The following is a 25,230-nucleotide window of genomic DNA, read 5'->3' as shown; positions in this document are numbered from 1 at the left end:
TTGTGGCACTTCCGGTGCCCGCTGCTTGCGCGCATGCTTGTCCTGCCTGCTCTGCCGCTGTGAGGTGAGGGGGGGAGAGTAAGGTGAGATGCAGGGGATTGGGGGAAGGTGAGATGCAGGTGAGGGGGGAGAGTAAGGTGAGATGCTGGGGATTGGGGGAAGGTGTGATGCAGGGGAGGGGGGGAGGTGTGATGCAGGGGAGGGGGGGGAAGGTGAAATGCAGGGGAGGGGGGGGGAAAGGTGTGATGCAGGGGAGGGAAGGTGAAATGCAGGGGAGGGGGAGGAGGTGAGGTGCAGGGGAGGGGGGGGAAGGTGAGGTGCAGGGGGAGGGGGGGAAGGTGAGGTGCAGGGGGGTTGATGTGCAGGGGGGTGGGATGTGTGTGATCTGCAGGGGGGTGGGATGTTTGTGGTCTGCAGGGGGGTATTGTGTCATATGGAGGGGGAATATTGTGTATGGGTGAGGGGGAGAGAGATGTGGTGTGAGAGAGGGTGAGTCACACAAAGGTTGATGATGAGGAGTGCAGGGGGAGATATGAGGATGACGGGTGCTGGGGGAGATATATGAAGATGATGAGGGGTGCTGGGGCAGATATGAGGGTTGCTGGGGAAGGTATATGAAGATGATGAGTGGTGCTGGGGCAGATATATGAGGATGATGAGGGGTGCTGGAGGAGATATGAGGATGATGAGGTGCTGGGGGAGATATAATGATGATGATTATGATTTTACCCGTGCGGTCTAAATCTGTTTTCCTTGGAGTAGTTCGGCCCTTCTCGTTTTACAAGTTGTGCAGGCCTGCTCTACAGGGTTCCTCCTTACATCAAGGGCTACACCCCCAGACATCAATTAACGAGCTTCACTTACCTACTAGCCATCAGGTATTGCTGCAATATCCTGCAAGTCATTTACTACAGGATAGTGGATGGTTACATTGTCAAATACAATCTTGATATGAAGTGTACAGATTATCTAGTTGTCTGTTCTATTATAAACCACTGCACAACTAGTTAGATTAGCTACACTTACCCACACCTCTTCTGTTTATTTTTAATTGTTTTTATCTGTGTTTTGTTCAATATTTGTGCTGTACAAAACTGTTATATTTTTAGTTAATCCTAATAAAGATTTAATATTTTAATTTAAGGTGTCTCTCTAGTGCCACACAAAGGGATCCTTTCTTTCCTAGTTTACTAAATGTGAGTCTGCTAGAAACTCTTTCAGAGCTTGAAACAACAATATAAACCGAAGGGTAAAAGGGGACGATAGACAGCACTCTGATGGTGTTAAATATATGCAATTGCAGGGAGCACGGAACAAAAGGGGACGCTTATTCCCCTGTATAGTACTAACAAATCTACGTAAGTACCAGCACTCACTGTCTAATAGCTAAATGATGAAAACAGTTGTAATGCAGAATAAACATTTAATAATAAAATGAACCAGAAATAAATCAAATGTGTTTGCAGAAACCAGTATCACAAATGGGCATGTCACAAAGTGAGGGGTGGGGGGGGGGGGAAGAAGGAAAAGGGGAAAAAAACATGAAACACAAGGAATATACACAAAAAAAACGGAGAACGGAAAGTATGCTAGGGGGGCGACGTTTCGAGGGACTACCTCTTCATCTGGCCCATTCCCCCTGGTCCAAAAAGACAGAGAGGTACTTCCCTAAGCCTCCCTTCCCATATACCTGGTCAAATCAGACACCCCTGAAAATAGCTGAGGCACTCCACACAAGCAGCTGAAGGAGCAGAGCCACTGAGGGTTTGACCATTTCATTTATTTTTTCTCATTAACCTTTCACTGACTGTGTGGACTCTTGGTGCTCATTTGCAAGCTGCTTTCTTGCAAGCTGTGTTCAGCTTTAACTGTACCATTAGTGGATTCTTGCTGCCCTGCTATTAGCTGTTTAGCTGTATTTAGCTTACACTATATGTTTACTAGCTATTTTCAGGGGTGTCTGATTTGACCAGGTATATGGGAAGGGAGGCTTAGGGAAGTACCACATATATAAATAAACACTCGTTCCTTACCTTAGCGGCTATGCGCTATGGTAAAGAAGCAGCATTTCTGTATTTTAATAATATTGTACAGTGAGCAAGGGGGTTCCCTGAGCCAGAAATTAATGCTCCAGGGACCCCCCCTGCTCCTGCTCAATATTATTAAAAATACAGAAATGCTGCTTCATTACCATAGCGGATAGCCGCTAAGGCAATGATGGGGTTAACCCACCGTGCCCCGCTTTATTGTGGGTAGTGGGGATGGGTGAGGGGGGTATTTGGCCCTTGGTGTGAGTTTTGGACTTGCGGGGGGGTTGCGGGTGCACTTAACCCCATCACGACCGTAGCAGTTAATACCGCTACGGTCATGAAGGGGTTAAGCCCTCCCGCTACCCCCCCCACAAGCCCTAAACAAGCACCGTTGGGGGCTAATACCCCATTCACCCACCCCCGCTACCCACAATAAAAAAAAACTCACACACAGCAGCCGTCAAAAAAAAAAAAAAAAAAAATCTAAATAAATAAATGACAATAAATACATTTGAAATACATTTTTATTGATAGTGTAGATGTGCAGGGGGGTCTCCGGAGCTAAACCGCGTTGGTTTCAGGTCTGGGGACCCCCCCTGCTCCCCGAGATACAGGCCCCTTTAGGGGGTGCCGGTATCCCTCTGCTTGGTTTAAAGGGCCCGATCACGTGATCGCGGCCTGTAAACCAAGCAGAGCAGAGGGATACCGGCACCCCCTAAAGGCTCAAGGATGTCTGGGAGCCCCGGGTCAAACCCACAGGTGTCTGCGGGGCCTCGGGTGGTTCCCTCGGGGGTCTGGGGAACTCACGGGTGCTCACTACGGGTCCGCAGTGCCCGCACAGAAGTGGGACCACACATCATCATCCCTGCACCTACGGGTCGGCGGTGCCCCCCACAGAAGTGGGACCACACATCGTCATCCCCCTTAGACTACGGGTCCGCGGTGGCCCCCACAGAAGTGGGACCACACATCATCATCCCCGCATGTGTCACCCGTGGAACCACCAGCCTGATACCCTTGGAATTCCCGAGAATACCCGGAGGGGGTCTCCAGAGGTCCCACGCAGAACCACGGAACTAACCCTGAATGTAAAAAAAATAAACCTGGCCTATACATTCAATACATACACCCTCCCCCCCCAACACCTACAGTACAATAATGTACAAAATAACTATTATCCAGATATGGATAATAGATTAATTGCCCATTATTAAAAACATTAACTAGCATATACAAATAAATAAAGTACTACTGACCTCATCAATACGAAGTGTCCGTCGCCAGCGCCTTCCTTCCTTCTCTTGCCCACACAAGACATAGCCAATACCAAGCCAATACATTGCAAGTACATTCAGATATCAATTAACCCCCTTAAAACACCTTATCGGATAATAACCGCAAAGGTAATTAAGGGGTTAAGCCACACAGGCACGATACCCCACCCTTCACCCATGAATTTGTACTGTGGCTTCATCATGCAACTATATATATATATATACTGTATATATATACCCCCCTCACGTCTCCTCCCCGCCCCCCCCCTCACGTCTCCTCCCGCCCCCCCCTCACGTCTCCTCCCCGCCCCCCCCTCACGTCTCCTCCCGCCCCCCCCCCCCCTCACGTCTCCTCCCGCTCCCCCCTCACGTCTCCTCCCGCCCCCCCCTCACGTCTCCCTCCCGCCCCCCCCCCCTCACGTCTCCTCCCCGCCCCCCCGCTCACGTCTCCTCCCCGCCCCCCCCTCACGTCTCCTCCCGCCCCCCCCTCACGTCTCCTCCCGCCCCCCCTCACGTCTCCTCCCGCCCCCCCCCTCACGTCTCCTCCCGCCCCCCCCCTCACGTCTCCTCCCGCCCCCCCCTCACGTCTCCTCCCGCCCCCCCCCTCACGTCTCCTCCCGCCCCCCCTCACGTCTCCTCCCGCCCCCCCCTCACGTCTCCTCCCGCCCCCCCCCTCACGTCTCCTCCCGCCCCCCCCTCACGTCTCCTCCCGCCCCCCCCCTCACGTCTCCTCCCGCCCCCCCCTCACGTCTCCTCCCGCCCCCCCCTCATGTCTCCTCCCGCCCCCCCCTCACGTCTCCTCCCGCCCCCCCCTCACGTCTCCTCCCGCCCCCCCCTCACGTCTCCTCCCGCCCCCCCTCACGTCTCCTCACGCCCCCCCCCCCTCACGTCTCCCCCCTCACATCTCCTCACGCCCCCCCTCACGTCTCCTCACGCCCCCCCTCACGTCTCCTCCGCCCCCCCCCTCACGTCTCCTCCCGCCCCCCCCCTCACGTCTCCTCCCGCCCCCCCCTCACGTCTCCTCACGCCCCCCCCCTCACGTCTCCTCACGCCCCCCCCCCTCACGTCTCCCCCCTCACATCTCCTCACGCCCCCCCCTCACGTCTCCTCCCGCCCCCCCCTCACGTCTCCTCCCGCCCCCCCTCACGTCTCCTCCCGCCCCCCCCCCTCACGTCTCCTCCCGCCCCCCCCTCACGTCTCCTCCCGCCCCCCCCCTCACGTCTCCTCCCGCCCCCCACTCACGTCTCCTCCCGCCCCTCACGTCTCCTCCCGCCCCCCCCCCTCACGTCTCCTCCCGGCCCCCCCTCACGTCTCCTCCCGCCCCCCCCCTCACGTCTCCTCCCGCCCCCCCCTCACGTCTCCTCCCGCCCCCCCCTCACATCTCCTCCCGCCGTCCCCTCCCGCCCCCCCCTCACGTCTCCTCCCGCCCCCCCCTCACGTCTCCTCCCGCCCCCCCCTCACGTCTCCTCCCGCCCCCCCCTCACGTCTCCTCCCGCCCCCCCCCTCACGTCTCCTCCCGCCCCCCCCTCACGTCTCCTCCCGCCCCCCCCTCACGTCTCCTCCCGCCCCCCCCTCACGTCTCCTCCCGCCCCCCCCTCACGTCTCCTCCCCCCCCCCTCACGTCTCCTCCCGCCCCCCCCCCACGTCTCCTCCCGCCCCCCCCCTCACGTCTCCTCCCGCCCCCCCCCTCACGTCTCCTCCCGCCCCCCCCCCTCACGTCTCCTCCCGCCCCCCCCCCTCACGTCTCCTCCCAGCCGCCCCTCACGTCTTCTCCCAGCCCCCCCCTCACGTCTCCTCACGCCCCCCCTCACGTCTCCTCCCGCCCCCCCCTAACGTCTCCTCCCGCCCCCCCCCTCACGTCTCCTCCCGCCCCCCCCTCACGTCTCCTCCCGCCCCCCCCCCTCACGTCTCCACCCGCCCCCCCTCACGTCTCCTCCCGCCCCCCCTCACGTCTCCTCCCGCCCCCCCTCACGTCTCCTCCCGCCCCCCCCTCACGTCTCCTCCCGCCCCCCCCTCACGTCTCCTCCCGCCCCCCCCCCCTCACGTCTCCTCCCGCCCCCCCCTCACGTCTCCTCCCGCCCCCCCTCACGTCTCCTCCCGCCCCCCCCCCTCACGTCTCCTCCCGCCCCCCCCCTCACGTCTCCTCCCGCCCCCCCCCCACGTCTCCTCCCAGCCCCCCCCCCTCACGTCTCCTCCCAGCCCCCCGCTCACGTCTCCTCCCAGCCCCCCCCTCACGTCTCCTCCCAGCCCCCCCCTCACGTCTCCTCCCAGCCCCCCCCTCACGTCTCCTCCCAGCCCCCCCCTCACGTCTCCTCCCAGCCCCCCCCCTCACGTCTCCTCCCAGCCCCCCCCCTCACGTCTCCTCCCGCCCCCCCCTCACGTCTCCTCCCGCCCCCCCCCCTCACGTCTCCTCCCGCCCCCCCCCTCACGTCTCCTCCCGCCCACCCCCTCACGTCTCCTCCCGCCTCCCCCCTCACGTCTCCTCCCGCCCCCCCCTCACGTCTCCCTCGCCCCCCCTCACGTCTCCCTCGCCCCCCCTCATGTCTCCCTCGCCCCCCCCTCATATCTCCCTCGCCCCCCTCCCCCTGACGTCTCCCTCGCCCCCCCCCCCTCACGTCTCCTCCCGCCCCCCCCCTCACGTCTCCTCCCGCCCCCCCCCCTCACGTCTCCTCCCGCCCCCCCTCACGTCTCCTCCCGCCCCCCCCCTCACGTCTCCTCCCGCCCCCCCCCCCTCACGTCTCCTCCCGCCCCCCCTCACGTCTCCTCCCGCCCCCCCCCTCACGTCTCCTCCCGCCCCCCTCTCACGTCTCCTCCCGCCCCCCCTCACGTCTCCTCCTGCCCCCCCTCACGTCTCCTCCCGCCCCCCCTCACGTCTCCTCCCGCCCCCCCCCTCACGTCTCCCTCCCGCCCCCCCTCACGTCTCCTCCCGCCCCCCCTCACGTCTCCTCCCGCCCCCCCTCACGTCTCCTCCTGCCCCCATTCACGTCTCCTCCCGCCCCCCCTCACGTCTCCTCCGCCCCCCCCCTCACGTCTCCTCCCAGCCCCCCCCCTCACGTCTCCTCCCAGCCCCCCCCTCACGTCTCCTCCCGCCCCCCCCTCACGTCTCCTCCCGCCCCCCCCCTCACGTCTCCTCCCGCCCCCCTCACGTCTCCTCCCCGCCCCCCTCACGTCTCCTCCCGCCCCCCCCCTCACGTCTCCTCCCGCCCCCCCCTCACGTCTCCTCCCGCCCCCCCTCACGTCTCCTCCCGCCCCCCCCTCAAGTATCCTCCCGCCCCCCCCCTCACGTCTCCTCCCGCCCCCCCCCCTCACGTCTCCTCCCGCCCCCCCCCCTCACGTCTCCTCCCGCCCCCCCTCACGTCTCCTCCCGCCCCCCCCCCTCACGTCTCCTCCCGCCCCCCCCCCTCACGTCTCCTCCCGCCCCCCCCTCACGTCTCCTCCCACCCCCCCCCTCACGTCTCCTCCCGCCCCCCCCCTCACGTCTCCTCCCGCCCCCCCTCACGTCTCCTCCCGCCCCCCCTCACGTCTCCTCCCAGCCCCCCCCCTCACGTCTCCTCCCGCCCCCCCCTCACGTCTCCTCCCAGCCCCCCCCCCTCACGTCTCCTCCCAGCCCCCCCCCTCACGTCTCCTCCCAGCCCCTCCCTCACGTCTCCTCCCAGCCCCCCCCCTCACGTCTCCTCCCAGCCCCCCCCTCACGTCTCCTCCCAGCCCCCCCCTCACGTCTCCTCCTGCCCCCCCCCTCACGTCTCCTCCCGCCCCCCCTCACGTCTCCCTCCCCGCCCCCCCCTCACGTCTACTCCCGCCCCCCCCCTCACGTCTCCTCCCGCCCCCCCTCACGTCTCCCTTGCCCCCCCTCACGTCTCCCTCGCCCCCCCTCCCCCTGACGTCTCCCTCGCCCCCCCCCTCACGTCTCCTCCCGCCCCTCCCCCTCACGCCTCCTCCCGCCCCCCCCCCTCACGCCTCCTCCCGCCCCCCCCCCTCACGTCTCCTCCCGCCCCCCCCCCTCACGTCTCCTCCCGCCCCCCCCTCACGTCTCCTCCCGCCCCCCCTCACGTCTCCTCCCGCCCCCCCTCACGTCTCCTCCCGCCCCCCCCCTCACGTCTCCTCCCGCCCCCCCCCCTCTCGTCTCCTCGCCCCCCCTCACGTCTCCCTCGCCCCCCCCTCACGTCTCCCTCGCCCCCCCTCACATCTCCAAACGTCTCCTCCCCCTCACGTTTCCTCCGGCCCCCCCCTCACGTCTCCTAACGTCTCCTCCTAGCCCCCCCCCCTCACGTCTCCTCACGTCTCCTCCAAGCCCCCCCCCACCACCCTCCTCTCAGCCCCCCCCCCCCCACCACCCTCCTCCCAGCCCCCCCCTCCTCCCAGCCCCCCCCTCCTCCCAGCACCCCCTCCTCCCAGCCCCCCCCTTCTCCCAGCCCCCCCCCCTTCTCCCAGCCCCCCCCCCTTCTCCCAGCCCCCCCCACCCTCCTCTCTGCCCCCCCCACCCTCCTCCCAGCCCCCCCACCCTCCTCCCAGCCCCCCCACCCTCCTCCCAGCCCCCCCCACCCTCCTCCCAGCCCCCCCCACCCTCCTCCCAGCCCCCCCCACCCTCCTCCCAGCTCCCCCCACCCTCCTCCCAGCTCCCCCCCACCCTCCTCCCAGCCCCCCCCCCTCCTCCCAGCCCCCCCCCTCCTCCCAGCCCCCCCCCCTCCTCCAGACCCCCCCCTCCTCCCAGACCCCCCCCCTCCTCCCAGACCCCCACCCTCCTCCCAGCCCCCCCCACCCTCCTCCCAGCCTCCCACCCCTCCTCCCAGCCCCCCCCCCCCCTCCTCCCAGCCCTCCCCCACCCTCCTCCCAGCCCCCCCCACCCTCCTCCCAGCCCCCCCCCCCCCCTCACGTCTCCTCCCGGCCCCCCCCCCTCAAGTCTCCTCCCGGCCCCCACCTCACGTCTCCACATACAGTGCGAGACAGCGCCACACACACAGGTTTAAAAAGGATTTATTAAAGATAAAAGTGTATAACATTAGAACTTGCATATGGATAGCTGCTCCAGGACCACGACGCCAGCCTCACGTTCTCTGGTGCAGTGTGCTCCCGGTACACAGGACTGCAATCCCTAGACGCTGGCGCCTGTTACGGTGTCCTGACGCAGTCAGACAACACTTCCGGTCCAGGTCTCTGCATGAACAATGCGTTTCGGATCTAGTAATCCTTTGTCCGGTTCATGCAGAAGACCTGGGAATACATACTTATATAGGGCTGACTTAATGTCATTAAACCAATAACTATTTAATCCTAGTACCACACATGGCCGTGTGAGTACATCTATAGATTATTTCCCTATCACTTTCATGCTATTTCATTTGTATCTCTGGAATATCCACTCGCATATACCTGGATTCAAGTCACAATACTTACTGCGACAGGGAGATTCTGCTGCTGCTGGAGAAGCCCCAGGAGACAGGACCAGGGCTCGGGAGCGAGCACACGTCAGTGGAACACATATTAATATAAATATGTTCCACTGACTCATTACACAGTGATTTAGTGACACCTCGAGCGAATCTTGGCCGATTTGATCACAGGAGAACGGCTCGATCCGCAACTTAAGTAATCTTTTGTCAGGGTTGGGATTGTATTGATGCGCATATTGAAGGGAAACATATATATATATCTGTAAATATTACTGTATGTTCATTTGCATGTCTTAGACAGGTCTGCAACCCTGTCTTTCCCCATTATCGCCCAGCATACAGCGCTTCCACTGCAGCAAGGGATTCTGGGAAATGACATGCAAATGGACACTCAGTGCCACCTTTTGTCTCAAGCTCGTATTACACAAGCAGATCCTCAAGCCAATGCATGCTGTTTTAAACACAGCTTTTAGACAGAGGCTAACCAGAGGGTTATTTTTTTAAAGGGCAGCTTGAACAGCTGCTTTAAATCCAACCTGGCGGCGGGAAAACATGAAATCACTTCGAGTACATGACTTCCTGGAAAAGGATGAAATCACCATTTGACCCTTTGGGTGCCCTTTTGATTTAGCTGCTATGTCACCGCGTCTGGCCCTATGATGTAATAGCTACGTCACAGTAATCCTGCTGGTTTTCCTAGGGGAGATGACATTCTGTGCTCCTCTGCAGGGCAGGACGGATCTATCACTACGTGGGATAGAAGGGAGGGGGGTCTCCCCGTCCGTTCTGTCATCAGTGAGGGAGCGATCACATGACCCCTCCGTCACTCAAAAGGTTAAAATAACTGTTTTACTTATTTGTGTATTGTGAAAGAAATCCTGTTCTATATTTCTCCAGGAACTTGTATGTGTTTGACTAATGAGGGACATTATAATTACTTTGTTTTCTATGGAAGTGTTATTTTCTTTATTTGCTAAACAAGTTTTTTAACTTGACAATTCTCTACATTTAACCTATTAAATATGCCATTGTTGTTGGGTCACGTTATTCCTAGGAGGGACTGCCCCTTTAAATACCATTTTCTACTCTGCTTCAGTCTAAATAAATCCTGAGATTACAAAACCATAAGAGATTGTACAATCAGCCTTTTCTCCTTGCTAGCTATCCTAAGCGCTCCTTTTCCTTTCACCCCACACAAGTCTTTCCCCCGTTTTAGGAACGCAGGGCCACACTTTTCAAAGCCTTATTTAACCAGAGGCAGCTGTTGACATTACGGATAACTTTGGTTGCTGTCACCTACACTACTTTACCTGGTTTACTGGGCAGCTAATGCCAAATCTATATTCTCCAGACTATTACTCTGTGACCATTACCATCACTTATTGTCTTTCCAAATCCTTGCAAAACCTCCCGAAACTACTGAAGAAACAGAAATATTCATTTTATTTATCCCCCAAACAGCTTGTTAAATAATTTCCTCAATACCCCTCAGGAGAAGAGTTACCCGTCTCACATGGTTTCTCTTACTGTGTTTCTATTGCTGTTTGTGTTCTGTATCCCCCTTCCTCCCACACCCCTTTATTTGCTTCTCAGGTACTGATCTGCAGATTCACTAAAATGCAATAGCCTCAATTGCAACTTTAACCGCCACTCAAGTAAATGGGAATGAGCATGTGATCACAGCAGCTCTTTGCACCTCTCCCCTCACTGGCTGCTGAAAGTGAACAGAGACTCGGCAGCTCCCTGCTCCAGCCACACACACACACGCACAATTATGCTTTTCTTTTGTGTTTGTTTACACAGCATCCCCCCCCCCCCATCCCCCTCGGCTCTCCAGTCCCCGCTCTCCGCACACAGGTCACAGAGTATAATAATAAAAAGGGGGAGGAACGGGGGACGGCACCCGCAACTGTCTGCCACGACCCTACTCCTGCACCTTGAGCACAGATCTCTGGGCTGCAGGAACCCGCGGCAGAGGCGCGCATGGGAGAGCGCGGCCGTAGCAGTCAGTGCGAGCTCGGCCTTGGGCTAACGGCCCCAGTGGTCACTGCTGCAGGCTTGTCTGACTGCCTGATGGCTCGTGCACGGGTCCGCGATCTGTGGTCTATGTGGAGCGATGGGATGTGCATGGCTGGGGGGGGGGGGGGGGGGTTGAAACCCAAACTGACATTGTTACCTCATTAGACTGTGGCTCAAGGCTTTTTCTATAGTCCAGTTTCCAAATCAGTCCAGGGCATGTTATAAGCTCAGGTTGCTAATGGAACACATTCCTGCTACAACACCTTGTTACATCAACCCCACTTTCTGTTTAGTTCCACTGGAAGAAAACTCACCTTTGTGTCAGTTGTGTCATCTTGTCGGGGACTTTTTAATTAAAACTGTGTTTTTAATTTATTTTTTAAGTACAGGCAGTCCTCGTTTTACAACGCTTCGCTTTAACCCGAATGGCTTATCCAACGCTATGCAATGCATACCTATGTTCATTTTTACAACGCCAAAACGGCTTATCCAACACTCTTATAACGCTTTGCAAAGTTGTTTATGTGTATATAATATATATTATATTATATAATACTATATAATATATTATATTTTATATATAATACAGTATATACACTATATAATTTGTATGTGCTGCGTATTTTATTGCCTGCATAAAATATTTGGTGTAGTTTAGTGTTAAAAATGTCTTCAGGAACGGAACCTTTCATTTAAACAGCGTTCCTATGGGAAATCGTGTTTCGCTTTAAGACGTTTCGCTATCCAACGCCATTTTGAGTAACGCATTGTGTCGGATAACCGAGGACTGCCTGTAATAAGAAAGTAGTCACTGGTGTGGCCTGTGGCTCCCATTCCAATCAAACTGTGGGTACATACAAGTGAGCCATCGTATATACATTGCTCTCCATTAACTTCTGTTCTCAAAAACGGTAGAGAAGAAAGAAAAGACAAGTCACATTATTATCAACTTGTATTTTTTTTCAGCTCTTCCTTTATAAAATAGACATTACTTTGAGACCTCACTAACTGTCCCAATTTTAGGTTTGTAAATTGTGTGAGAAACGAGGAAGAACAGAACCTTGTGGCGTTGCAGTACCACAGGATAATCTCCTACAGAACCTGCACAGACCTCCCCCCACACATAGAGCTCCTGGTTTGGAGATGAATATGGGAAAGAGCTTGGTATCAAGGGGGTGCGCTATGGAAAAGTAACGCACCAGCACAAGGTAATCAGGAATATGTGTGTTACGTGGTTTTTAAATCTCTTTTGTCTTATTTCTGATGTTAAATTGCAAATAGTGTTAGATCTATATACACCATTACGGTCAACTAGAACTTAATATCACTAAACCTGACTTGTGTCAAAGGGCCAAATACTTCAAGCTGCGATAACCAAAAATGGAATAAATTATAGCCAAACAGTGTAGGGAGGGCGGTGCTCACAGGGAAGTAGAGACAATTGGTAAACTAGGAAGGAAAGGATCCCTTTGTGTGGCACTAGAGAGACACCCTAAATTAAAATATTACATCATTATTAGGATCAACTAAATATATAACTGTTTAGACACCATAAATATTGAACAAAATACAGATAAAAACAATTAAAAATAAACCGAAGAGGTGTGGGTAAGTGTAGCTAATCTTACTAGTTGAGCAGTGGTTTATAATATAACAGACAACTAGATAATCTGAACACTTAATATCAAGATGGTATTTGACAATGTAACCATCCATTATCCTGAAGTAAATGACTTGCAGAATATTGCAGCAATACCTGATAGCTAGTAGGTAAGTGAAGCTCGTTAATTGATGTCTAGGGTGTTGCCCGTAATGTAAGGAGGAACCCTGTAGAGCAGGCCTGCACAACTTGTAAAGTGAGAAGGGCCGCAATGCTCCAAGGAAAACAGATTTGGGCCGCACGGGTAAAACAGCATATATTATTCAATTTATAAATTTCTTTTTTTAAAAGCCTGTCACGGAAGACCAGCACTTTTAACACCTTTTATACCTTCTTGGATCAATCCAATAGGCAGGACAACATTGTTGAATAAAATGGGGTTTATTTGGTGAGACCGCAGACATACAAAAAAATGCACAAAACATCATCTCCCCCAGCACCCTTCATCTCCCCCAGCACCCTCCATAATCTCCCCCAGCACCCTTCATCATCTTCCCCAGCACCCTTCATCATCTTCCCCAGCACCCTTCATCATCTCCCCCAGCACCCTTCATCATCTCCCCCAGCACCCTTCATCATCTCCCCCAGCACCCTTCATCATCTCCCCCAGCACCCTTCATCATCTCCCCCAGCACCCTTCATCATCTCTCCCAGCACCCTTCATCATCTCCCCCAGCACCCTTCATCATCTTCCCCAGCACCCTTCATCATCTTCCCCAGCACCCTTCATCATCTTCCCCAGCACCCTTCATCATCTTCCCCAGCACCCTTCATCATCTTCCCCAGCACCCTTCATCATCTCCCCCAGCACCCTTCATCATCTCCCCCAGCACTCTTCAACTCCCCCAGCACCCTTCAACTCCCCCAGCACCCTTCAACTGCCCCAGCACCCTTCAACTCCCCCAGCACCCTTCAACTTCCCCAGCACCCTTCATCTCCCCCAGCACCCTTCATCTCCCCCAGCTCCCTTCATCACCCCCAGCTCCCTTCATCTCCCCCAGCTCCCTTCATCTCCCCCAGCACCATTCATCTCCCCCAGCTCCCTTTATCTCCCCCAGCTCCCTTCATCTCCCCCAGCACCCTTCATCTCCCCCAGCACCCTTCATCTCCCCCAGCACCCTTCATCTCCCCCAGCACCCTCCATCTCCCCCAGCACCCTCCATCTCCCCCAGCACCCTTCATCTCCCCCAGCACCCTTCATCTCCCCCAGCACCCTTCATCTCCCCCAGCACCCTTCATCTCCCCCAGCACCCTTCATCTCCCCCAGCACCCTTCATCTCCCCCAGCACCCTTCATGTCCCCCAGCACCCTTCATTTCCCCCAGTCCCTTTCAGTCTCCCTCATCATCCATCCCCCCCCCCCCCCCCCCCCCATGCCTACCTGATTGTGGCGGCGGCGGCAAAAGAAGCGGCGGCGGGGGAAGAAGCAACGGCGGCAGGCCTCAGCCTTGATGATGGGGGGGGAGCGCATCAGTGCCTTAGTGCTGTAACTGCTGGTGCGGGAGCGGGCTCGGAGGGGGAAGCACGTTAGCTGTCAGGAGCGTGCTCGGGGGGGAGTGAGAGGGGGAGAGCGTCAGCACCTCAAGGGAGGGGAGCGCGTTAGCGCGTCATACTGGAGCGGGCTCGGGGGGGGGGGGAAGTGTTTCAGCCCTATACTAGAGCGGGCTCAGGGGGGGGGGGGGGGGGGGGGGGAGTGCGTCACACCGCTGGCCGCACTCCTTCTCTACAGAGGAAGCGGAGGGGGGGTTAAAGGGGCCATCACGGGCTGCACCGGGAGTCCATGCAGCCCGCGTGCCGTATGTTGGGCAGGCCTGCTGCAGAGGGACCCCTTACCACCAAACTGCTTGTATTTACAGCTGTTTGGTCGGACTGAGTACACCGTGTGCTGCCCTGCAAAAAGCAACAGAGCAGCCACATAGGTACTATTAAAACAAGCTATAATGAAATGACATTGAGAGCTAAACTAATCAAGTATAGCATAACCTGGGGTCAGAGTGCTGTTGCTGACCACGGAGGCAGTCTACGAAGCACTCGGACCAGGAGCAAGCCCACACCTCTCCGATGAGCCGACGTCACGAAGGTGGTGACGTCAGACGTACCCTACGTTAGTTTCACCGTTCGTGGCTTCATCAGGGGCTGGTACCAAGGGCTACAAGTAGGAATTTTACACTATCCACCCTAACTTCAAAAGGATTGAACGAGGACTTTTTGTTCACCCGTTATCTGCAGTATGACCCTATATGTGTAATATCATTGGTATTTTCCCCATCACCTGTAGATATAGAGATTCACTGGGGTTACCTGGTACTCATATCACTAATCGGGTTAATTTGGTACCTGTATCACCGACAGCACCTGACACTATACCTTAGTACTACGGGATACACCAAAGCAACTGTTTATGGTGAGGAATCTCTTCTGTCCATTGACAGAACTGTAAATTACAATACAGGAGACAATCTTTAGTATTAGACTGGTCATGAGAGAGTCCACACCACTATACTAGCCAGTCTGCAACATCTCTCATACAGCCATACTATTATTCATTATTCAAGGTAATGAATTGGGATTTTTATTAGAGACTCAGCTTTGTTCATCAACTTTGATACACAGCAATGTGGTACATGGTTTATGGTGCAAGGATAGCTATGGACCATATAATTACCTAACCTATTATTTATGTAGGTATTGCTGGTATCCAACTTTCATCAATGGAGCCTTAGTCAGCAAGAGAAGGCACGTAGTATTACCTATGAGATTGTACCAGTTTAGCCATGTATGAGTTACATTAAGGAACATCAATACCCATGAATTAACATTTACTGGCTATTTATCTGGACTAATATGGGTTCTACAGTGGCATTCTCTATACAGTGTGCTTAATACAGCTTCTCTATACCACGATTATGAGTTGTATATCATAGAGCAGTAACGAAGCGTCATTAGGGGCGTGTTATTCTCAAACATGCGCTTGGCCAGTCTAAGAACCAATGAGCGTCTGCAAGCGCTCGGTTTTTATAGCAACGCTTGCGCATAAAACTCCCACTTGTAGCCCTTGGAACTCGTCCCCGATGAAGCCACGAACGGTGAAACGTATGTAGGGTACGTCTGACGTCACCGCCTTCGTGACGTCGGCTCATTGGAGAGGTGTGGGCTCGCTCCTGGTCCAAGTGCTTCGTAGACTGCCTCTGTGGGCAGCAACAGCATGCTGACCCCAGGTTATGGTATACCTGATTGAGAGCTAAACTAATGTCATCTCATTCTAGCGTGTCTCAGTAGTACCTATGTGGCTGCTCTGTTGCGTTTTGCAGGGCAGCACACTGTGTTCTCAGTCTGGCCAAACAGCTGTAAATACAAGCAGTTTTGTGGTAAGGGGTCCCTCTACAGCAGGCCTGCACAACACGCGAGCCGCATGCGGCATGCCTGCACTCATTGTGCGGCCCGCGGTGGCTTTTCCCGTCCTCCCTCCCGAGCCTGCTCCCCCCCACGAGCCCACTTTCCCCCCCGCAAGCCCGCTCTCCACCTCCTCCTCGAGCCTGCTCTCAGGACTGCAAGATTTATCCGTGTGGCACTTCCGGTGCCCGCTGCTTGCGCGCATGCTTGTCCTCCCTGCTCTGCCGCTGTGAGGTGAGGGGGGAGAGTAAGGTGAGATGCAGGGGATTGGGGGAAGGTGAGATGCAGGTGAGGGGGGAGAGTAAGATGAGATGCTGGGGATTGGGGGAAGGTGTGATGCAGGGGAGGGGGGGAGGTGTGATGCAGGGGAGGGGGGGATGGTGAAATGCAGGGGAGGGGGGGGGAAGGTGTGATGCAGGGGAGGGGGGGGAAGGTGAAATGCAGGGGAGGGGGAGGAGGTGAGGTGCAGGGGAGGGGGGGAAGGTGAGGTGCAGGGGAGGGGGGAAGGTGAGGTGTAGTGGGGTGAGGTGCAGGGGGGTTGATGTGCAGGGGGGTGGGATGTGTGTGATCTGCAGGGGGGTGGGATGTTTGTGGTCTGCAGGGGGGTATTGTGTCATGTGGAGGGGGAATATTGTGTATGGGTGAGGGGGAGAGAGATGTGGTGTGAGAGAGGGTGAGTCACACAAAGGTTGATGATGAGGAGTGCAGGGGGAGATATGAGGATGACGGGTGCTGGGGGAGATATATGAAGATGATGAGGGGTGCTGGGGCAGATATGAGGGTTGCTGGGGAAGGTATATGAAGATGATGAGTGGTGCTGGGGCAGATATATGAGGATGATGAGGGGTGCTGGAGGAGATATGAGGATGATGAGGTGCTGGGGGAGATATAATGATGATGATTATGATTTTACCCGTGCGGTCTAAATCTGTTTTCCTTGGAGTAGTTCGGCCCTTCTCGTTTTACAAGTTGTGCAGGCCTGCTCTACAGGGTTCCTCCTTACATCAAGGGCTACACCCCAGACATCAATTAACGAGCTTCACTTACCTACTAGCCATCAGGTATTGCTGCAATATCCTGCAAGTCATTTACTACAGGATAGTGGATGGTTACATTGTCAAATACAATCTTGATATGAAGTGTACAGATTATCTAGTTGTCTGTTCTATTATAAACCACTGCACAACTAGTTAGATTAGCTACACTTACCCACACCTCTTCTGTTTATTTTTAATTGTTTTTATCTGTGTTTTGTTCAATATTTGTGCTGTCAAAACTGTTATATTTTTAGTTAATCCTAATAAAGATTTAATATTTTAATTTAAGGTGTCTCTCTAGTGCCACACAAAGGGATCCTTTCTTTCCTAGTTTACTAAATGTGAGTCTGCTAGAAACTCTTTCAGAGCTTGAAACAACAATATAAACCGAAGGGTAAAAGGGGACGATAGACAGCACTCTGATGGTGTTAAATATATGCAATTGCAGGGTGCACGGAACAAAAGGGGACGCTTATTCCCCTGTATAGTACTAACAAATCTACGTAAGTACCAGCACTCACTGTCTAATAGCTAAATGATGAAAACAGTTGTAATGCAGAATAAACATTTAATAATAAAATGAACCAGAAATAAATCAAATGTGTTTGCAGAAACCAGTATCACAAATGGGCATGTCACAAAGTGAGGGGTGGGGGGGGGGGGAAGAAGGAAAAGGGGAAAAAACATGAAACACAAGGAATATACACAAAAAAAACGGAGAACGGAAAGTATGCTAGGGGGGCGACGTTTCGAGGGACTACCTCTTCATCTGGCCCATTCCCCCTGGTCCAAAAAGACAGAGAGGTACTTCCCTAAGCCTCCCTTCCCATATACCTGGTCAAATCAGACACCCCTGAAAATAGCTGAGGCACTCCACACAAGCAGCTGAAGGAGCAGAGCCACTGAGGGTTTGACCATTTCATTTATTTTTCTCATTAACCTTTCACTGACTGTGTGGACTCTTGGTGCTCATTTGCAAGCTGCTTTCTTGCAAGCTGTGTTCAGCTTTAACTGTACCATTAGTGGATTCTTGCTGCCCTGCTATTAGCTGTTTAGCTGTATTTAGCTTACACTATATGTTTACTAGCTATTTTCAGGGGTGTCTGATTTTCTTGAATTATGCATATTGTATCAAATGTCCTTATGCTCTCATTGATCTGACCACAGTACAACAAGATTGTCCATTAGAACAACCTTTTATGTATATGGACCAATATCCACAATAATAATACACTACTCCATAATGATGTATTAATCCTAAAAATGTTAAAGATAAAATAATCTCCATTCCATTAATATGAGCAAGCAATCTGCTGTTCTTCAAATATGTGTATAAGATAAAAACATTTTTTAATTTGTTTTAATTGCTTTATATATATATCTTTATTATATATATATTTTTTTAAATCATAATTTTTAATCAATAAAGTCATTTGTTATACTAAGTTGTTTAAACCCACATATATATTTATGTTTAGTTTATATAAGTATACATATTTTCATATATGTTGATTCGTTTTAAATTTGCACTGTGTAAATAAATATGTACATTCTTGACCTTAGTTATATATGTTTAAGTTTAGTAGTCTATAGAATATTTTGTACATCACTTTTGATCTATGTATAGTTGCACTTTGGCTTTGTAATGTATGTGGTGGTTTGTGAGCTGTTTGCCCAGCTTTTTCAGTGCCTCCAGTGGTATAACATCTTCCACATAGTACAAATAACTTTATGTGTCTCCCCTGGCAGGCTGTGGACTGTCATCTATGTCCTAGGCTGGGGGACTCGGTGGCCTCATTGCGCATGCGCGGAAAACGGGGAGTGTGGAGGATCCTACAGAGCCATCAGAGGCGTGCTCTCAGCAGAGGCTGCACATAGAGGCATGCCGATTCTGATTGAGCTCGGCTGAGGCTTGTTGGGGATTCAGGGACACTCTGGCGCGCCGCGCATGCGCGGCCTGATGAATTCTATTGGTTCAATGACGCATCATGACGTCAGTTTTGGCGCGAAAACGGGGCGAACAGCTGTATTTAAACTGACCCTTTTACTGTAACAGCACTTCTTGAAAAAGTTCTTTTGAACGAAACGCGTTGAAGTTTGCTGCTGTCCCACAACCAGATGTTTGAAAAATAAAGGATATTATTGCAAGACCTGCTCTTTCATCTTTGCTGTGCGCTGCACACCTTATTACTTAATGACTTTTCAGCCTGGGAGGTAAGTAACAGATTTAATTCTATTCTAACATCTTTGAGTTCCTTCAAAATATATTTACTTCCTGTATTCTTATACAGTAACCAAAAATGCCATATTGCCGCCCATAAAAGAAGTACCTTATTACCATGCAATGAATCAGTGTTGCTGCGCCAAACAAAATGTATTTTCTCACTGAAATTGTGTATGGATTTTAAATAAAAACATCCCCATCACAAATACAATTTCTGTAAAAAGGACACCGAAGTTTCTCTTAAAATGTGTGTGCTTGGCGCGCACACACTTTTTTTGATAACTAATGCCTAATTTCACCCAATTTTCGAAATATGTATTTTTTTTGTCTCGTCTAGTACAAAGACAAGCTCCAATAATCCACCCATGCCAACACTGGAAGGTTGCTTTTAGCACTCAGGATTACCTCCTCAAACATCTGAAGTTCAAACACCCAAATGATTACATGGAAAAGAGGAGGACAGAACAATCTTGCAACATTCCAATAAATATGACAGAAAATGCATCTTTCAACCAGTCAAGGCAATTAATAAACAATGTAACTGCTTCTCATTCCAAAAAATATATATTAGCTGCTGCCACAGATCTTGGAGAAAGTGGGGAGAGTCTGACTTAGTTATCAGACCAGAACGCACAGAAGAGAACACAGACCGGGGAGAGACCGCATGTATGTGGGGAATGTGGGAAGGGATTTAGTCAGTTATCCCACCTGAACACACACATGAGGACACACACAGGGGAGAAACCTCATGTATGTGGGGAATGTGGGAAGGGATTTAGTTACTTATCCCACCTGAACACACACATGAGGACACACACAGGGGAGAGACCGCATGTATGTGGGGAATGTGGGAAGGGATTTAGTCAAATATCCACCCTGAACACACACAAGATGACACACACAGGGGAGAAACCTCATGTATGTGGGGAATGTGGAAAGGGATTTAGGCACTTAACCCACATGAGGACACACATGAGGACACACACAGGGGAGAAACCTCATGTATGTGGGGAATGTGGGAAGGGATTTAGTAACTTATCCCACCTGAACACACACATGAGGACACACACAGGGGAGAAACCTCATGTATGTGGGGAATGTGGGAAGGGATTTAGTGACTTATCCCACCTGAACACACACATGAGGACACACACAGGGGAGAAACCTCATGTATGTGGGGAATGTGGGAAGGGATTTAGTTACTTATCCCACCTGAACACACACATGAGGACACACACAGGGGAGAGACCGCATGTATGTGGGGAATGTGGGAAGGGATTTAGTCAAATATCCACCCTGAACACACACAAGATGACACACACAGGGGAGAAACCTCATGTATGTGGGGAATGTGGGAAGGGATTTAGGCACTTAACCCACCTGAACACACACACGAGGACACACACAGGGGAGAGACCGCATGTATGTGGGGAATGTGGGAAGGGATTTAGTGACTTATCCAGCCTGAGGAAACACAAGTGGACACACACAGAGGAGAGACCGCATGTATGTGGGGAATGTGGGAAGGGATTTCGTAAATTATCCAGCCTGAGGAAACACAAGTGGACACACACAGGGGAGAGACCGCATGTATGTGGGGAATGTGGGAAGGGATTTAGTCAGTTATCCCACCTGAACACACACATGAGGACACACACAGGGGAGAAACCTCATGTATGTGGGGAATGTGGGAAGGGATTTAGTGACTTATCCCACCTGAACACACACATGAGGACACACACAGGGGAGAGACCGCATGTATGTGGGGAATGTGGGAAGGGATTTAGTCAGTTATCCACCCTGAACACACACAAGATGACACACACAGGGGAGAAACCTCATCTATGTGGGGAATGTGGGAAGGGATTTAGGCACTTAATCCACCTGAACACACACATTAGGACACACACAGGGGAGAGACCGCATGTATGTGGGGAATGTGGGAAGGGATTTAGTGATTTATCCAGCCTGAGGAAACACAAGAGGACACACACTGGGGAGAGACCCCATGTATGTGGGGAGTGTGGGAAGGGATTTAGTTATTTATCCCACCTGAACACACACACGAGGATACACACAGGGGAGAGACCGCATGTATGTGGGGAATGTGGGAAGGGATTTAGTGATTTATCCAGCCTGAGGAAACACAGGTGGACACACACCCCGGAGAGACCTCATGTATGTGGGGAATGTGGGAAGGGATTCAGTTTGTTATCCATCCTGAACACACACAAGATGACACACACTGGGGAGAGACCGCATGTATGTGGAGAATGTGGGAAGGGATTTAGGGACTTAACCAACCTGAACACACACAAGAGGACACACACAGGGGAGAGACCGCATGTATGTGAGGAATGTGGGAAGGGATTTAGTCATGTATCCACCCTGAACACACACAAGATGACACACACTGGGGAGAGACCGCATGTATGTGGGGAATGTGGGAAGGGATTTAGGGACTTAACCCACCTGAACACACACACGAGGACACACACAGGGGAGAGACCGTATGTATGTGGGGAATGTGGGAAGGGATTTAGTCAGTTTTGCAACCTGAACACACACAAGATGACACACACAGGGGAGAAACCACATGTATGTGGGGAATGTGGGAAGGGATTTAGGGACTTAACCCACCTGAACACACATACGAGGACACACACAGGGGAGAGACCGCATGTATGTGGGGAATGTGGGAAGGGATTTAGTCATTTATTTAGCCTGAGGAAACACAAGAGGACACACAGAGTGGAAAGACCTATCTCTAAAGCCAGGCATGTGTAGGGATAACCAGCGACTAAGACGCTCACATATAAGTGCACACGTGTATCTGTGTTGCGCTAAATCTCAATGAAAATTAACTTTAGTTTATGGTGCATAGAAAAAGCATTTTAAAAGGATAAAAAGTTGTAAAGTTTTAAATGCAGGTTATTTGTATCATTCTTATTGTAGTTTTAAATTAAAGAAAAATATTGTTCTTAATAATGTTATATATTTCTATGCTGTTGGTTCTAATAAAATGTGCTTTTCCCATTATGCTGAGGCGGTATGTAGTAACACTTAACTTTGAATCAGAATAGTTTTGCCGCGACCATCTGGCCGCGGCGTTAGGCCGCAGACGGACCCTCCGCCACCAGTTGCTTCTAATGTTAATGTTATTACTGTTTAGGGGGTTCATTAAAGTGCATTTAGCGGTTAGGGTGGGGGGGGATTTAGGGTAAGGGGGGACTTAGGATTTATGGGTTTTATGGTAGGGGGTTTAGGCACCTACCATAGCAGCGAAGTGGTCGGCGGTGGGGTGAGTCGCGGCGAAACGGCCGCGACCAAATGTCCAAGACGTCCTTTGAATACTGAATTGGAGGACAGAGACACAGACTAACGTCCCAAGTGAGGGACATTAATGCAGCCGCCTTTATATACCCTACGTCATGTTCCTTTATTATCTCTAGAGAGCAGCAAGGGCTGACCATCTATTTCACAGGTTACACATAGAAACAAAAAAAGAACAGCGCAAAAAAACCATTGTGTAGTGTATTAAAAAATTATTTATAGTATAAAGGTGAGTATTGCACGTACATCAACAATAAGGGTTAATAGCATGACATGTTAGGGACATGTTACCACTCTGTAGGCACAGCAGGATTCAAACACCGGTTGCAGGACGTTCACCCTCAGAATGCTGGTGTATGATTCCAGAGTAAGCAGCTCAGCGTTGGGGAACCTTCCCACACCGTCACGGAGCTCTCAGCAGGGTTGATCGCCACGCTGCTTCCGGGTTACTCCACGCTGGCGTCTGACGTCATCAGGCGGCGTCTCTATGCCGGTCGCGTCTTTGATGCGTCACTGTCTCACACTCAGCAGTCCAGCGGCACACAGAGTCCCAAACACGTCCCGTAGCAGAACAAATGTTCGATTTAAAACCGCAATGGGGATACACAATTATAAGAATGAAGGAACGCGCCCTCTCCTACGCGTTTCGTACTTCCGTACTTCGTCAGGGAATGAAGGAGGAGGTTCCGAGGGCGGTTCTTATACACACAGCATTACTGCTATTGGCCGGGCTGATTGACTTCAACTCCCCCCACCTGGAGAGACACTTAGTCATCCCGTGGGGGCGCTCGATCAACAATTAAACATACATAAGATAAACACTAAAATTAATAAACTTTAATATCATATATTGATGCAGACAGGCTCTAAAAATAAAGAAACAAAAGTTAAGCACACCGAAAAATCACACTTTAAAACGATGTATAATGCTATCTCACAGTTTAGAATAAACCATAGATTTACATATGACTTCTAGCAAGTATATATAGCTTCATATGAAAATCTATATGCTAATGAAATGGTGAAGGAATAGATCTTGGGGGATGGACATTAGTTATAGAAATTCAGAGAGAAAGAGTACCTAAATTAAACTTCTTTAAAACTCGCAATTGAGTAAAAATAATATATAAAACTGAAAACACTGGTATTAGGGATTGATTAAAAGAGGGACCATACGTCAATCTCCTCATTGAGACCTGATGGAGACAAAGTCTGGAGTTTATATATCCACAAACTTTCTTGTTTGGACAGTTTTTTATCTCTGTCTCCACCACGTCTTCCTGATTGTACAGTCTGGATACCTATATATGTTAAGAGTGAGGGGTCACAGTCATGTTTGATCTTAAAATGCCTAGACACGCTATGTTGTTCAAATCCTAGTCTAATATTTCTAGCATGTTCTAGAATCCTCACTCTTAGAAATCTTTTGGTTCGCCCTACATATTGATATCCACAGGGACACTGTAATAAGTAGACCACATATGTGGTTTTACAAGAAATACAATCTTTCACTGTAAACTTTTCCTTTGTTGCATTGGATACGAATGATTTACGGTTGGAATTTAACATTGAACAGGCTTTGCACTTCCCGCAGCAGTAGTTGCCGTTTGGTTTACTCGGCATCCATGGTACCGCTAGTGATGTATTAAGTGAAGTACCAATATCGCTGGGCGCTAGGAAGTGTTTGAGCGTCTTCGCCCGACGATAAATAAAGCTTGGATTTTTTTGGAGGGAGGGGCCCAATACAGGATCATTACAGAGAATATTCCAGTTCCTGTTTATTATTTTTTGTACACTAGTGCTGACTGAGCTAAACTCTGTAATGAAAGGAATTTTAATTGTTGCATCTACTTCATCATTTATAATTCTTTTATTCTGAATCAGCAGTGTGTCCCTATCCATTCTAACAACTTTTTCGAGTGAGCTGAGCAAGAGAGCCTTATCATACCCACGTTCCAAAAATTTTTCAAAAAGGGTGACCGATTGGGTTTCAAAGTCAGCCTGGAGACTGCAGTTGCGTTTAATACGCATGAACTGACTTTTGGGTATGTTGTCAACCCAGGATCTTTTGTGATTACTGGATGACAGAAGGAAGCTGTTGCAATCCACTTTTTAAAAAAAAGTTTTTGTATTGATGTTTTCACCAACCCTTGACATTAAACTAAGGTCTAGAAAGTCTATCTGACTAACATGTGACTCAGATGTAAATTTCAAGTTGTAGTCGTTTTGGTTCAGATAGACCTTAAAGAGCTCCAAGGTGTCCTCACCACCCTCCCAGATACACAAGACGTCATCGATATATCTTTGCCAAACAATAACCCGATTGGCAAATGGGTTATTGTGCCAAATAAAGTTAGCTTCCCATATCCCCATGTATATGTTCGCATAACTGGGAGCAAATCACGTCCCCATGGCTGTGCCACACAACTGTAGATAATACTGATTTAAAAATAGAAAATAGTTGCGTAGGAGAGGGCGCGTTCCTTCATTCTTATAATTGTGTATCCCCATTGCGGTTTTAAATCGAACATTTGTTCTGCTACGGGACGTGTTTGGGACTCTGTGTGCCGCTGGACTGCTGAGTGTGAGACAGTGACGCATCAAAGACGCGACCGGCATAGAGACGCCACCTGATGACGTCAGACGCCAGCGTGGAGTAACCCGGAAGCAGCGTGGCGATCAACCCTGCTGAGAGCTCCGTGACGGTGTGGGAAGGTTCCCCAACGCTGAGCTGCTTACTCTGGAATCATACACCAGCATTCTGAGGGTGAACGTCCTGCAACCGGTGTTTGAATCCTGCTGTGCCTACAGAGTGGTAACATGTCCCTAACATGTCATGCTATTAACCCTTATTGTTGATGTACGTGCAAT

General features: G+C 51.7%; 1 protein-coding gene across 5 annotated transcripts in view; it reads left to right on the top strand.

The window, feature by feature from the left end:
* LOC142466675 (uncharacterized) overlaps nt 1-22,160 on the top strand; it is a 27,764-nt gene extending 5,604 nt beyond the window's left edge. For 2 of the 5 annotated variants that reach the window (XM_075571955.1, XM_075571954.1), the window contains 3 exons: nt 11,737-11,921; nt 18,859-19,016; nt 19,364-22,160. In XM_075571955.1, coding sequence (XP_075428070.1) covers nt 19,747-21,813 — 2,067 coding nt within the window. In that variant the 5' untranslated portion in view covers nt 11,737-11,921; nt 18,859-19,016; nt 19,364-19,746 and the 3' untranslated portion in view covers nt 21,814-22,160. Of the gene's footprint in view, nt 1-9,394; nt 9,529-11,736; nt 11,922-18,858; nt 19,017-19,363 lie in introns of all 5 variants that reach the window. The other 3 variants (XM_075571957.1, XM_075571956.1, XM_075571958.1) reach the window with 3 other exon arrangements.
* The last annotated feature ends 3,070 nt before the right edge of the window (nt 22,161-25,230 follow it).

Source organism: Ascaphus truei, chromosome 15 (genome assembly GCF_040206685.1).
Source record: "Ascaphus truei isolate aAscTru1 chromosome 15, aAscTru1.hap1, whole genome shotgun sequence".
In the NCBI taxonomy this organism is placed as follows: domain Eukaryota; kingdom Metazoa; phylum Chordata; class Amphibia; order Anura; family Ascaphidae; genus Ascaphus; species Ascaphus truei.
Note: the sequence above shows the minus strand (reverse complement) of the source record. Positions and strands in the feature narration are given on the sequence as shown.